Source organism: Meriones unguiculatus, chromosome 1, assembly GCF_030254825.1.
Source record: "Meriones unguiculatus strain TT.TT164.6M chromosome 1, Bangor_MerUng_6.1, whole genome shotgun sequence".
Classification (NCBI taxonomy): Eukaryota; Metazoa; Chordata; class Mammalia; order Rodentia; family Muridae; genus Meriones; species Meriones unguiculatus.
In genome coordinates this window covers 185,062,344-185,077,594 of record NC_083349.1, presented here as the reverse complement: position 1 = coordinate 185,077,594, position 15,251 = coordinate 185,062,344, and the positions used below count along the sequence as shown (strand labels likewise).

The 15,251-nt window shown below is 42.1% G+C and overlaps 1 protein-coding gene across 28 annotated transcripts in view; it reads left to right on the top strand.

The window, feature by feature from the left end:
* The window catches only part of Ncam1 (neural cell adhesion molecule 1), a 297,496-nt gene that overhangs the window by 234,606 nt on the left and 47,639 nt on the right, over positions 1 to 15,251 (top strand). For all 28 annotated transcript variants that reach the window (XM_060373424.1, XM_060373429.1, XM_060373427.1 and 25 more), the window contains exons 6-8: positions 622 to 739; positions 1,181 to 1,353; positions 10,149 to 10,291. In XM_060373424.1, coding sequence (XP_060229407.1) covers positions 622 to 739; positions 1,181 to 1,353; positions 10,149 to 10,291 — 434 coding nt within the window. The remainder of the gene's footprint in view (positions 1 to 621; positions 740 to 1,180; positions 1,354 to 10,148; positions 10,292 to 15,251) is intronic.

Genomic DNA, 15,251 nt, shown 5'->3' with positions numbered 1-15,251 from the left:
ATCTGACATTTGCAAAATGTTTACAGGAAATTATAATGTCAGTGCTAAGAAAATAAGTAAATCACATTTGAATTGTTTTGGTTATTGATATGTGTTTTCTTGCCAAACTCTCCCGCTCTCATTCCTTCAGTGGAAGCACTTCATGCACAAAGTTGTTTATGACAGTTGCAGAGAAATGTCACTCTGCTGAGCTGGTGTCTTTCGGAAGCATACCAACCTGACCACAGCACTGCATTTTCTAACTTTGCCAGCATGGAAAGCACAGCCTCCTTTTAACATCAAGTCTCACCAACCCTCGCAGTTATGTGGTGTCTATTGATTGAGAAAATACATCACAACAAATAGCCACTGTAAATAAAACACCACATGAATATGAGTTAAGATGCAATGAACTTTAAAAACGATAATGCACATTTGTGGGCAATTATTTTGTTCAGTTTACATTAATTATTTAGAATGCCATGTGCGTTTAGATCCTTTATACTAACATTGTAGCTGTCCAAGACTCTTAAACCTCAGGTGGTAACACCATGACCTGCAGAACCCCAAATGCCTCTTCTTGGGGCCACCGGATTCTTTTAAGTTCTGTATAACTACCTCTGACATCCTTCTTTCCTTCAGTGCCACCTACTGTGCAGGCCAGACAAAGCATCGTGAACGCCACTGCCAACCTGGGCCAGTCTGTCACCTTGGTGTGTGATGCTGATGGTTTCCCAGAGCCCACCATGAGCTGGACAAAGTAAGAAACTGGCTTATGCCTGTGTCATGAGGGAGAGAAGAAGGGGACCTTTAGAACTCACGCCCTGCGGGCTTTTCTGTGGCATGAATATGGGCTTCCTAAAGTATCAGGGTGAGGAATGGTTCTTTCCTGGGACGTTCTCTTCCTCAGGGTCTTTGATTAGTCTTTGATCAGTCTTATGGGGGCAGGGGCAGGGGTGGCTTGTGGTGCTGGTTCTATGAATTTTTTTCTGAGTGCTATGGATAGCCTTTGCACAGACTCAAAAGATTGGGGAGAGGCATAGAAAGCATGTAACAGGAAATGCTACTCAGAAGTCTTTCCCTTTCATATAGACTGAGCCTGTCCCATCATCACAGTCTGTATTCTGTGGAAACTTACCAGAAATTAACCTCTTTACCCCATGCTCAGCATCATTACCCTTCACATTTTAACACTGTGTAGGGATGGGGAACCCATAGAAAATGAGGAGGAAGATGATGAGAAGCACGTCTTCAGTGATGACAGTTCTGAACTGACCATCAGAAATGTGGACAAAAACGACGAGGCTGAGTATGTCTGCATTGCTGAGAACAAGGCTGGTGAGCAGGATGCCTCAATCCACCTCAAGGTCTTTGGTAGGTATAGTGTTGTGTGGGTCAGGGCCACTGTTCAGCCACAATTCCTCCAACTCAGCACATTTTGTCTATCAGAAAGGCATACCCACACTGCCATGGCATGCATCCATGAGGCAACCATTTACTGTCTGCTCTGACACTTCACCCTCAGTCCAAGAAGCCAGTCAGCCCTCTTCAAGAACACACAACCTCCTAGCTGGTGTCCCTGTTCCCCACCTTGGCTCCCCTCAGTCTACTCATGGTGTCCAGAATGCCCTCCATGCCAGTCCTCTTTTTAAGACCCTTGTTGCAAGTAAAGTAAATGTCAGACTAATCCCATGGCCCAATTTACTCCTGCCTTGTACTCTAGCCCCAGGTTTTCCTTCCCATGCTCCATGGAGAAGGCTCTCCAACCATGCCAGCCTCCTTTGTGTCTCTGCCTCAAAGCTAATTCCCTATCTCAGAGGCATTGCTTTTGAGGCTATTCTGCCAGGACTATCATATCCTAAGAGAGGCCTGCTCTGAGCTTCTTTTTTGTTTATTTGTTTGTTTGTTTCTGATTTACAGCTTTGTAGCATGTACATTCTAGAACATCCTCAATACTTTCTTTCAGATACTAGGGAAAGGCCACAAGGATGGGGAGAGGTAAACTTATCTCTACCCACTTTTCTGTCTTTATCCAAAATTCTTGTATTAGAGGTATGTGTTTTCATGCCTGATTATTTAAAAAATGTTTAAGTTGTTCCATTCTGAGCAAACTGTCATTTTTTTTCTTTTTTATATAAGTTTTTTATTTATTATAATTTATTCACTTTGTATCCCAGTTGTAGCCCCAACCCTCATCCCTTCTGAATCCCACCCTCCCTCTGGAGTCCCACCCTCTCTCCCTAATCGCCTCCCAACCCCCTTTCCCAGTCCACTGATAGGGGAGGACCACCTACCCTTCCATCTGACCCTAGTCTATCAGGTCTCATCAGGACTGTCTTTCATAGTATTCCTTTCTGTGGCCTGGTAAAGCGGCCCTCTCCTCAGGGGGAGGTGATCAAAGAGCCAGCCACTGAGGTCATGTCAGGCAGTTCCTGTTCCCCTTACTAGGGAGCCATGTGGAGACTGAGCTGCCACAGGCTACTTCTGTGCAGGAGTTCTAGGTTATCTCCATGAATGGTCTTTGGTTGGAGTATAAGTCTCAGAAAAGACCCCTTGGCTCAGATATTTTGGTTCTGTTGTTCTCCTTGCATACTAAACTCTGTACACCTAAAGAAACTAAGCAAGAAGGAGGACCCTGGGTAAGATGCTCAATCCTCATTTGGAAAGGCAAACAGGATAGACATTAAAAGAAGGTGAAAACAAGGAACAAGACAAGAACCTACCACAGAGGGCCTCTGAAAGACTCTACCCAGTAGGGTATTAAAGCAGATGCTGAGACTCAGAGCCAAACTTCGGGCAGAGTGCAGGGAATCTTATGAAAGAAAGGGGAGATAAAAAGACCTGGAAGGGTCTATTCTGAGCTTCTTCTTGTCATTACTCAGACTTCAGCTCTACCACATCTTCCCCATTAACCCTTTCTTCACCAGTCTGCTGTTGCCTCTCCCTATCCAGGCTACCTTCCTACTGCAGCCTTCAGGACTCATTGTCTTTTCTGTGCACCTGAAAGTTCCTGAACTAACCCTCTTGACAAGTTTGTTTGGGGGATTGCTTATCTCCTGTCTCAATCAGCATTCAAAGTATATTGGGGGAATATTGGCTGTCTTATACATTGCTTTGTCCCTGATCTTCTATACAGCTCCAGACTCACCTCACGATCCCTTAGTAAGTATCCGTGCCTGGCTGGTTGTCTTACCTTTTCTGCCTCCTCTACTGGCCTGTGTGCCACTGTCATAGAAAAGTCACAGGAAAAGCTTCCCCGACTCTACTCATTTTTTTTCTTTGTAAATTCAGCAAACTTCCAGGTATTTCAGAATTGAAATGCATTTTTAGCTTGCTTGTGCAAAGGGGGATTTATCGCGAAGAAATATGCACCCTTGTGGCTCCCAAAGATCTCTGTTTATTTGTCTAAAAGGCACAGTTAAACTGCTGCATTGTAAACTATGCTGGTTAGCTGGAGGCTGGAGAGACCTCTCTGGTACCTGTCCCTCTCAGCTGCTAAAATGTACCCCGAGGAGCCAGGGTTGGGACCTGCTGGTTTACTCTAAGGGAGAACTGTATGTAAACAAACTGATGAAAATCAGGTGCTTTTATGCCAATGGCCCAGATCCTCTGTTCACTGACCACAGCTGGGTCTGCAAACACATCATGAGAAGAAACACTAAACTTCATGAGAAACATGCATATGTGCATGTGTGTGCACGCATGTTTGCGTGTATATGTGTGTGCAGCTGCACATGTATGTCATGAGGATGCAAACCAATGGTCAAACTTGGTGGTGATTCCTCAGGTGCCAATCCCTTGTTTGGGAAGATGGGGGTCTCTTTGAGCTGTTGCTTGCTAAAATACCTCTGCTAGCTAGCAGCAAGCTCCAAGGATCTGTCTGTTTTCACCTCACCAAGTGCTAGAATTACAAGTATGGCCAGCTAAACCATTTTTTTTTTAATTTGGGTCTGAGGTTCAGACTAAGATCCTCATGTTTGAAAAGCAAACACTTTACTGAGTGAGCTGTCTTCCTAGCCTATAAAGAGCCATTATTGATGCTGTTTTCTCTCTACTTCAGATTAGTCTCCCCAATCGACATCATTGTTTTTTCTAGATTATAGAGAAGGGCAGGTGTGTTTGTTAATTTATACCTTCATTTAAGAAATATTGAGAACCTTTCCACCTAGATACAGTGGCTAGAGAGATAAGTAGAATTGGACCCTGAGAACAGAAAGATAGAGATAAACAAACAAAAGAAAATAGATAGTGTTGATCCTAATTACCCATTTGAGTGTTTGCTGTGAATCTGGCCATTGCCAAGTTTAAAATAAAATCTCATGGAGTCTGTTCCCATCAGTGGATTCTCAGTCATGGGTAGATGTCCAACACTGACATTTTAAATGACAGCCCCCTATAATGACTCCATAGCAACAGCATGATGCTGTTTTATAGGAAAAGATTTTCTTTCCTGTCTGGCATCGGTTAGTCATCAAAATGATGCACTGCTTGAAATGTAGAATGGTGGGACAAGTGCTTCAGGCATTACTTGCCCTAGGCAGAGTAGAGGAAAATGCAGTGTTGCATGAGAGCTGCTGTGGACAGGGACGCTGCCTGTCTGGCTCACACGCATGCCTCTAGCACCTAGGACAGTTGGCAGGAGCAGTTGAATAATTGAAGGAATAGCCATGAGTGCATTTGACTGAAGCATGATCCCTGCAATAGGAGATGGTCCTGGGACCCCATTACCCTCACTTGTCTCTGAGAAACATTTAAAGCATTGTCCCTATCAAGTGATATAGCAACGATACCCAGAGTGCAGAAGGTACATTTGTTCCCATGCCATGCCACATAGCCTCAAATCAGCCTTTTCAATCCTTACCACGGCCCTTTGAGGTAGCCCAGTTATTGTTCCTATTTTGCGAATGCCACAGGAAGCTCAGGTGCTCCTTACCAGGAGCCCATGAGATTGACTTCTCAGTCCATATCCTGGGATATCAGAAGGGGCTGCATCTCCATGCAGCCAGCTGGCATCTATGCTAACTGTCCAAGGCCTAGGGAATGGATAGGAATATGAGAGATGTTGTGCTGACTCTGGACCACTATGTTGCTCATGGGTTCTCTAGATGTTTTACACTTGCAACTCCTTTTGTTTACCTGAGAAATTTTTAAACAGTCTTATTTCAAAATTATGGTTTTGGTATACATATGATTTTCCGCTTATTAAAAACTGAAAGCATAGCTGCATACCAATGAGTTGGGCTTGCTTGTTGATTTAATAAAGAATTAAATCTTGGCTGAATATTTGTTATTACAGGACACAGACTGTCTTCAGTGTTCTTGATGTTTTTGTTTTGTAATCATCAAGGCTGAGAACACCACTTTGCATAAATACACAGTATAAAATGGCAGAAATTTGTTTAGGACCATTTCAGAAATTGTTGGAAATTCTGTCTCCAATCCCAAGCCAAAACCCATTGAATAATTTTTCTGTGAAACTCAAGTCAGCAACTCAAATAGCAATTTTTAAAATCACACATTCTGACACAATACTATCCAAAGACACACTAATTTGATACTTACATACTGAGGAATGGTGGTAGGAAAATATTTGAAGTTGTTGTTTTACATAATTAAGCCATTATGTTTCTGTAAGAGCAGAAAACTTTGCATGTGTAGTAAAAACACTACAATTCATAACATACAATAGTCTTGAATCCGAGCCGAGGCTTTGCAGCCAGTGTTTGTTGGCGTTGTGTGGTGGATGGCATATACATGCTGAGCCTCCAGAACCAAGGCTGCAGTGAAGTCACACAGTGCGACATGGGCAAACACTGCCACAAGCAACTCAGATTTGTTACGCATTTGATTTTGAATTAATTCATGGTCTTTTCATGTCCAGAAATATTTTACTGTTGCCAAACTTTTTGTGATCTCTGCTTTGCAGTTGTGTAACTTCGTAGGGTCATAATCTAGCACTCGAGAAGCTTCTCTGCGGAATATACTCAGCTCTAGCAGGGTCAGATTAGTACAGTTCTTGTTCCTCTCCCAGGCCCCTTTGGTGCTAATGACTGACTCATGCAGGAAGGACAGTAATGAGTGAACGAGGAGTTAAGTGGGGCCATGGGAGAGTGAGCAGAATGGGTAAGGCCCAGAGGAAGTGGTAAGGAAAAGAGAAATTAGGATGAAGAAACATGTAAGACAGGATATGCCTTCCCAGTCTTTATCCTGAGTGAACACATATATCCTACGTTCCTATACTCCTGTGTATCTGCATATCACACACACACACACACACACACACACACACACACACACCATTTATTTCCCAAGACCGCTAGAGTGTTCTCCAGACTGCACAGTGGGGCAGGCAGAGCAGAGGTGGCTGGGCTCTTAAGGACATCACAAGGAAATCATGGACCTGTAGCAGGTGTATCAAATTCAGGATCAGCCTCCTCCAGAATGCCACAAAAAGAGTTCATCTGGCTTTTTTGAGCTCCTGCCTCTCTCCTTTCTCTCTCCTTTCCACCATCTAATCCTCCTTACCCTCCTCCTTTTGTTGGTCTCCATTGGTTGAAACATCTATTATGAAGTGAGAGAGCCTGAAGAACTGTGGTGGTTGGGAGACAGATGGTTAGGGAATCTTCTTCACTATGTAGCCTTTCCCTTCTAGATTGCTGCCATGGGTCATCCCTGAGGTGGACTGAGAAGGTTTACTCAGCAATAGCAAAGCTTGATGATGTTGAAGAGGAAAGAGGCCTACACCTTGTGTAGCAAAGAAGAGATGAGACCTCCGATGGCTTCAGAAAGGGTGGCAGTCAGTATACAAAGAACATGACTGGAGCAGAAACTGTTGTGATTATAACTGAATGGCACCCTGTGATAGGGACCTGCTCTGGATACAGAGCCCTAGTTAGAGCTAGGGCTGGAAAGAGCCTAGGGCTCCTTTCTTTAAGCTGGATTCTACCTTGGCACTGAGGTTCCATCACTGTTCTTTGTGGGTCCTTCTGAAAAATTATTTTTGCCTCTGCAGATACTGTAAAGCCTGTGCTAATGATCTTGAGATCTCATGGTGCCATGAGCTGAGGCATGTGCAGTGGGAGGCAGAAGTCTTGTTTCCCTGACTCCTGTAACTAAACAGCTCTTGCGAATGATGGCAAAAGACAGTGAGAGACAACCAAAGGGCTAAAGGAGGATTCTCCTTAGATAAGACTCGCAGAATCTTGGCAGGATGGGGCTGGGCTGTTGCTGAGTGGCAAACTGAAGAACTGTGGACTAGTCACAGGTAGTGATTTGAATGAAAAATGTTCCCCGTGGGCTCAGGCATTTGGACACTTGGCCCATAGTTGGTGGCACTGTTTGGGGAAGTTTAGAAAGTATGTTCCTGCTGTTGGAAGTAAGTCACTGGGGGCAGGATTTGGGAGTATATCTCCTTACCTTGCTTCCATTTGGCTCTCTCTGCTTGGCTTAAAGATGTGAGCTCTCAGTTTTTTGCTCTTACTACTATGGTTCAAAACAAACACTTTCTTCTATGAATTGTCTTGGTCATGGGGTTTTATTACAGCCACTGAAAAATAGCTCATACAAGAAGATATGCAACCACTGGAAGCACTAGGTCTCAGGGAAGCAGAGAGATAACAGAAGCGTGTAAACTCCAGGGGCTGATCAGAGCTTAAACTGGAGCAAGGCACTATGGGAAAGATGAAACTTGGAGAAATTCCCCCTTGGTGCTAGCATGCAGAAGGAGGGAGTCTTTTACAAGCACGAGATGCTCTGCATATATGTTCCTATTTATCCAATAGTGTTTTCTGTCTCCATGTAATTATCTAGAAAATCTTTATTGTGGTTTTTTCAGTTACTTAGATAGAATCCTCATCCCCCCCCCAAAAAAAAATAACTTAGAGAAGAAAAGGGCTTGTTTTGGTTTACAGTTCCAAAGGAGACACAGCCCATCATGGTGGGAAAGCATGACATCAGGAGCAGCAGGCCTTCCTGATAGTCAGGAAGCAGAGATCACATTTCATCTACACACAAGAAGCAGACAGGAAGCAGGAAGTGGGGCCAGGCTATGAGACCTCAAAGCCTACGCTGAGTGGTGTACTTCCTTCAGCAAGGTTCTCCCTCCTAAAAGTGCCATAACCTTTCCAAGCAGCACCACCAGCAAGGGACAAATGTTCAAAGGTATGAGCTTGTGGGGGCATTTCATAATCAGACCTGTACACCTGTGATGTCTCAAGGCATTCACCGCCTTCCTCTAGTGCTGACAATCGTGCTGCTTCCAGGGAGAGAGACTAAATCACGCCTATCAAAGCTCTCTTTGTTACCAAAATTTGTCTTTTTTTAAATAGTGTGTTGGCAGCACATGTTTTTATTCTCAGCACTTTGCAAGGCAGAGGCAAGTGGATCTCTGTGAGTTTGAGGCCACAGTGGTCTCAAAGCAACTTAATAGGCTACTCAGAACTGTGTAGTGAGACCCCGGAGAAACAAACAAAAACCAGACACCACTGTGTTTAATAAAACTGTAGAAGAATGTAGCCCCCTTTCCAAATGCCTGGACAACATGGCCTTCGTAGGCATCTAGGAGTCAGAAACACATAAACCAAGTGTCAATAGGTGGTAACAGATCTTCCTCTGTTACGCTTTCACTGAGGGGACAAGGTGCTGAGGGCCATGAAAGGGTCCATAAGACTGTCTAAATCTCAGACTCAGAGTTACAGTTTCCAGAAATTCAGCCATCATACCACTGGCTAGCTCCAGCCCCCAAATCATTGTTGAAAGAATCTGTTTTGTTTTTGTTTTTAAGTCTGTTTTCCCATTCCTCTTCATCTGGTCACTTTAATAGCCTAGAGAGTCAACTCATATTTTGCCTACGCTTTATCTTACCCCCTAAAACTTGTAATTTGATAGTAGTAAACCTTAATTCCATATGGTTTAAGTTGTGACCTCTTACAAGGCATCTTTATCAAGGTAAGTCATAAAATATTCCTACAGAAAGCTTCATCCAGAGCTGATGGAATCATTGTCTCAACATCATTTTGCCATGCTGGATTGACATGTGTGTGTACCAGCATGACAAAAGAATTTGCTGAGTGTCTTGTGGCAACTTCGGGAAGCCACTTGAACCATTCAGGTGATTTTATCTGAATGCAGACCATTTGTCACAGATTTTTGTTTGTTGAAGCAACATGGGTGACTTGAATTCATATGTCCTCAGGCCATATTTTCTTAGCTGACTTGCAGTGACTGTGAATTTAAATATAAAATAAATGTAGTGATTTCCAAAGCCACCTGTCACTCTGGCTTTGTGTCTCTCTTGCCTTGCCTTTCTCTCTAGTAGTGAAATAAGTTGTTCGTACAGCCTTATCTTTTCTCTTCAGTGGAATGTGCAGCAATTTCTGAGTATAATTGTTTTAAATTAGGAAAATTCAATTTTCTCTAATGTTTTCGCATTTAATTCAGCCTTGTACTACATGTGTTCCTTGCATTACTCCAAACATTTGAAAATTAACTGAGCTCAGTTCCTCCCCTTCCCTGCCCTCACCCTTTCCTACAGCATGTGACTGGTGCTTCTAAAATGGCTTCTCCTCGAGGTTTTCTCCACTCTAGAATCCCCTTAGATTAATCTTCTTGGGGTTCAGTTACCACTCCATGACTCTGATGAAACTCCAGCCAGGGGTCTCAGTGACTTGTGGGTAAAATACCAGCTGCTGGACGTTGTCTTCTCGTTCCATGAAACACCTATGTATCTGTGTATCTAGCTAGCTAGCTATCATTTTCTTTCCTCCTTACACCTCCTTTTCTACCTCCTTCTCCCTTTCCTTTTGCACCTTTGCTTTCCTTCAAGAAGTTTTCTGGGCTTAGAATGACTCCATTCCACCCAGAGATGCTGGAAACCTCATGGCCCAGCCCCAAAGCCATCTCCATGTGAAGGCTTGAGCCAAGGACGTATTTTTCTGCAGCAGGCCTCAAGCACCCTACTGTCTGTACTATTCCAGAGAATGTGTCTATGACTATCATTTTAATGTTGCCAGAACCATTGGGGGTGCAGATCTTTGTCTCCTGCTATATCTAGAATTGAGACTTACATTTAGTAAATAAGAAAACTTTTAAAATGGGTGCATGCTATCACTTAAATCCCAAGAGCTAAATAACCAGATAAACTCATCAAAATGATTTTTTTTTCTTTTCAGCAAAACCCAAAATCACCTATGTAGAGAATCAGACAGCCATGGAGCTAGAGGAACAAGTCACACTGACCTGTGAAGCCTCAGGAGACCCCATCCCCTCCATCACCTGGAGAACTTCCACCCGAAACATCAGCAATGAAGAAAAGGTACAATGTCGCCCAAGAATTCCAGGGCTATGGAATGCAGACTTGAAGCACCTCAAGTTTACCCCATGCCCAGTTCTCTTTGGGAGATGGGAAGATGGGATGTGGTCACCCATAGCCACAGCAGGTCCTGCAACCTCCCTTCTCCAGCCTGCCTGGTTGTGGCCTAATCAACATCCTCTCACAGTGAGATGGGTGCTGTTCCCTGTATAGGTGGGGAAGGGCATGTTGGCAGTGGGTATGGTCAAGGTAGATGTTTTTGGAAGGAGGCAATAATGAATTTCTGACCCAGGCTTGTGGAGCTGTAAGGAGCCAGGACAAGCAAAATTCTGGGACACCAGACAATATTTTCATCAGCCCAGGCACACCCAGCAAAGTGTCTCCCAGAAACAACAGGGATCAGAATGAGTCTATTAATTCTCTTTCTTGCGTCTCATATACTCATGCTGTATGGATTCTGTGCACAAAAGCTCGGTTGCCTTTGTGTCTGCCTGTATTCTTGGTCACATTTGGATTCCATTTTGTTTTAAAGGCAAAAATAATTAGCAGTTTCTAGATGATGGTGCTTATATCTGGGTCTTTAATATATTCACCAAAGTTTAAGGACATGGTAACAAATCCCTAGGAAGTTAAAATGGCTACAAACATTTAACGTTAAGGTGCATGGATCTGTAGGCAGTTGGAAAGCTATCTTTATCAGTGGTGATATATAAATATTGGGGTGACCATGCCACATCATGCAGCCCTTTGCTACTGAGTGAGCTGAGAAATGAGAAGAAAGGGCTACTTTGCAGAGTAGTGTAGATCTTATTAGGAGAAAAGCATATGCCCCTAAATTTAGTCCAAAGCACTACATAACCAAAATAATAATGATGATGGTTTTATGGCACCTCTCTAATATTATGTTTAATCTCCTGTAGTAAGGGGCTTTGTTTTGGTAGCCAAAGCTTGGTTACCTACTCAGGAGTAATAGCCTTAAAGAATGTTTATAATGGATAGCCTATTGACCAAAATGACAAACATGATAGATATGCACTCTTCAGCCTAGCTAAAGGAAACCTCTAGAAACAAACTGAAATAAAGCCAAAAGGGATAGTATTAAATAGCAGGGCTAAAAATGGGATCTGCATTTAAGGAACTGCCTCAGTAACAGAAAAGCAAAATCTAAAGGAACAGAAAGCACTATTCAAATATTCCATTCCTCTTTTTGCAATTTTCATACCCAGAGTTGAATCCAGCTTAACAAAAATTCAACTGAGGAACTGCTAACTATTTTTGAAACTCGCATATGCTGTTTGATCTGCAAAAGCCAGCTAAATTAAGAAGTGAGGTGTTTGCTTTGATAATTTCTTTATCAACACTGAAATTAAGTTCCTAGCTACGATTCTGGCTTCCTTTGTGTGTTACATGGTCCCAATGTACACTTCAGGGCTTAACTCGCATGGCCACTGCTTGGCCAGTCTTTCTATATTAGATTTCCAAATAGATTCGTCCAAGTGACCCAGTGTGTATCTCTGACCTACAGTGAAGGACGAAAACATCTATTTCAGATGAACGACGTTTTTAAGTTCTGTGTCTTTTCTAGAAATAGCTCAACAGTTAAACTAGACAAGAAAGATTATTAAGATTTGTGCCTACTTGGGGTTTGTCTTTAATAGGTTGGCACTTCTGGCTTATACTTATGATTTCATTTTTATCAAATGAAAATAAATAGCTAGGAACTAATATATACTCATATTCCATAAATATTGAGACTGAAGACATCAGAAAAGACCATCACAAACCCAGTTGGTACTGATTTTTTTTTAACAACTCAGTTTTCTATATTGATCATCTGTCTTGATCTGAGATAGCCATTAAAGCCCAGCACAGATTACATCACGGTTTCTTTTACTGTAGACTAGCTTCAGGTTTGCTAGAAGTGGCATTAATGGACCATGATTCAATCAGTGTCAGAACAAGTCCTCCAGATAGGTCCATGATACTGCCACATTACTGTGTTGGCTTAAATAAAACCCTATGTGATAAAATTTGCCACTTCTGCTAATTAAATATTGACATCAAAGTAGCTTGATACCACTCTGATATTGTAGATGGATAGAAATGATAAAACATGGTCTGTCTGTGAGCAGGTTGAACTTTAGTCCAAGTCATTTTTACTATGGCAACGTCTGCTCACATTCTTTCACACCTAAAGTTGCATTATATATAATTATGTATTGAAATTACCAGCAATGTTGAATTAGAGGAATGGAAGACAACTCTAAAATCAGGATATCCATACATTTCACCCCTTCTAGTTGTCCTGTAACTTGATAGCTTCACTTCACTAGCACTCAATAAAAATCTTACTCTGCCCTGATAATTTGAACAGATCTCAATGGGGTTATCATCTTGATCCAGACACCATCTGGTAGTCAAAGTAGCATTTAGCCCTTGGGTCATGTCACATCATGGTCACCTAGAATGTGTAGGCCTATCTGTGAACTACATTTGGGGTAATTCTCTCCTGTCCTAGTCTCATGAAATTGATTGCTTAAGCAACAACACAGAATTTTATATGTATTTCACTTGTTGCAGCTTTGTTTCTCAGACACAGTCATTTTGGCCATTTAAGATTCTCCCTTCACTGGGACTGTCCTATGCATTATAAGATAGCTGCCATTTCTCGCCCCTACCCAAATACCTATATCCAACTGTAAGTTACTGAAACACTCTCTGGTTGGAGAACTACTATTTCAGACCATCTTTCAGTTATGATTGACTGTTCATGGGAACTTTACTAACAAGTATGAAAGTTGAAGTAGTTCTGCTCAGATGACTCCCCTTATGTTATATCCACATGCTAAAAGTAATGAGGTAGAAGAGCCAATGGTGACCCTAGCATGAAGTTCAAGTGCAGGTAATTCAGCAGCTTTGCCAGTGCAGTGTCACCTAACATTTGTGCTACTATTGCTTCCAGGCTTGTGTGAACCCTTTCAAAATATCTGAGTTGCTGATGAAAATATTTACTGAGATAAGGTCCAAGTTCAGAGTCCTCAGTTTCCTTCCAAGTCTGTGGCTCAGAAAATGATGGACTTGGTGTCATGGTACAACAGTACTCTGTAATCCTGGTAGCTTTTGCTGAAGGTTCAGATTCCTTCAGCATGGAGTATAAATGAATTAAAGAAGCGTTGTCTTTCATATCATTGATTGACCATAATGCTGCCCTTCTCGCTGGGAGAAGGCAAGGATTTCACCAACAGAGATGCAGTGAATTTCTGATAGAATATCCCTTAGAAAGGGGAAGAAGGAATAAATTCAAAGGGAAGTATAGTCACACCGTATCCTTAACCATGTCTCTGGACTAAGTCCCATCACTACATTAAGCTTCAGCAAGTGGAGTTGGTTCAGGTCAGCAACTATTCCCATCACATCTCATCATAGCTAAGATGAGTGTGATTGTTTGGATGATTGAGCTCAGTGAGGTAGACCAGATATCCAAAATATCATCTATTTCTTAGCAGTCATTGCTATCCCGAGAAAAAGAGAAAAGTGAACATCATTATGGGTTAGTCTTCACATGTTTGTGAAGGTGTTTGTGATTCTTTAAAAGGTTATTCACCTGTGGCATGTCATTCCTCATCCTATACAGATTGATCTTAAATAGTGCCAGGTGTTTGAGTGTTGCTAAACCCCAGGCACCATTTACATATTGAAACCCAAGGATTATGATCTACATACTCAACCCCATCCAGACAAAAAACTTCATTTGCCATTTGAATATGTTTGTGCCTTTGAGATGACTCTATAGAAAGGATATGGCTCATTTACCATTATGGAAAAAGAAGGGGGGATGAGTTAACATCAAAAGAGACAGATAGGACATGTGACAGGCACCTTTGTGAGCCTCCAGTCTTAGGCTGGCAGAGTGTCCACCAGTAAGAGAGACCTTTTGAAATTCTGAGTTCTTTTGAAGCCCACACTTTTTTTTCACTAGTGAGAGTTTCTGATTGGGTACAAGCCTGGTGCCCACTTTAAGACATCAGACAATGTTTTGCATAGAGTGATCAGAGCCTGATCTGGCTAAGATATGGGCAAATGTATATAGAGAATTCATGATATGCATATAAAAGTGCAATGCTTTAATTTAGGTACACATAAACTACTAAATATGTATATGTATATGTAACAATGAAAATAAGTATTGAAACAACCAAAAACTAACAACATTTGGAGCATAATAATCATATCCTAATTTATTTCCCAAGTATATAGATTTAAACATCAGAATGCCTTAAATGGGCCACACCACCTAATTGTTGGAGCCAAGACAGACATTTGCTACAATCCACCAAACACAGAGAGAAGAATCAGGCTATTAGAAATGTGTGTCCCTAGCAATAGCTTATTTTAAAAGCCACAGAATGCTAGTGGTTTGGGACAGAGAAACCGAAGAATATAATTTGAAAATAAAGAACCATAGATAAAAATAAAAGTCTTGATTGGCACATTAAAAATAAATAAAAGTCTTGATTGGCACAGCCCTGGCCTGTGACAAGCAAGCTCTCTAGCATTGTAGAACTGGCAACTATAGCTGACGTGTTTGCCCACCATGATGTTGGTCTGTGCATGTTGTTCTGTTCTTACATCTCCTCTCATCCCAACATAATCTGATGTAACCCAACATTCCATCCCCCATCTCTCAAGTGTCTTGCATTTAGTGTTTGCTAATTCACTCACATTCCCTGTTTCTAGCATCTTCTGTGTCCTTTGCCATCTGAAGGGACAGTCAGTCAGGAATGCCACCCAAAGAAAAAAACCAACTCTGATGTCTTTGACTCAGAGTTTGAAAACATAGAAGCGAAACAGAGTAGATATCCCTGTGCTAGATAAATTAACCAATCTAGACCTGAGGAGAAAGTTCCCCAAATCCTCATGTGCGTGAGTTTTCTTACTCTCTCGCGAGTGGCATGTTACATAA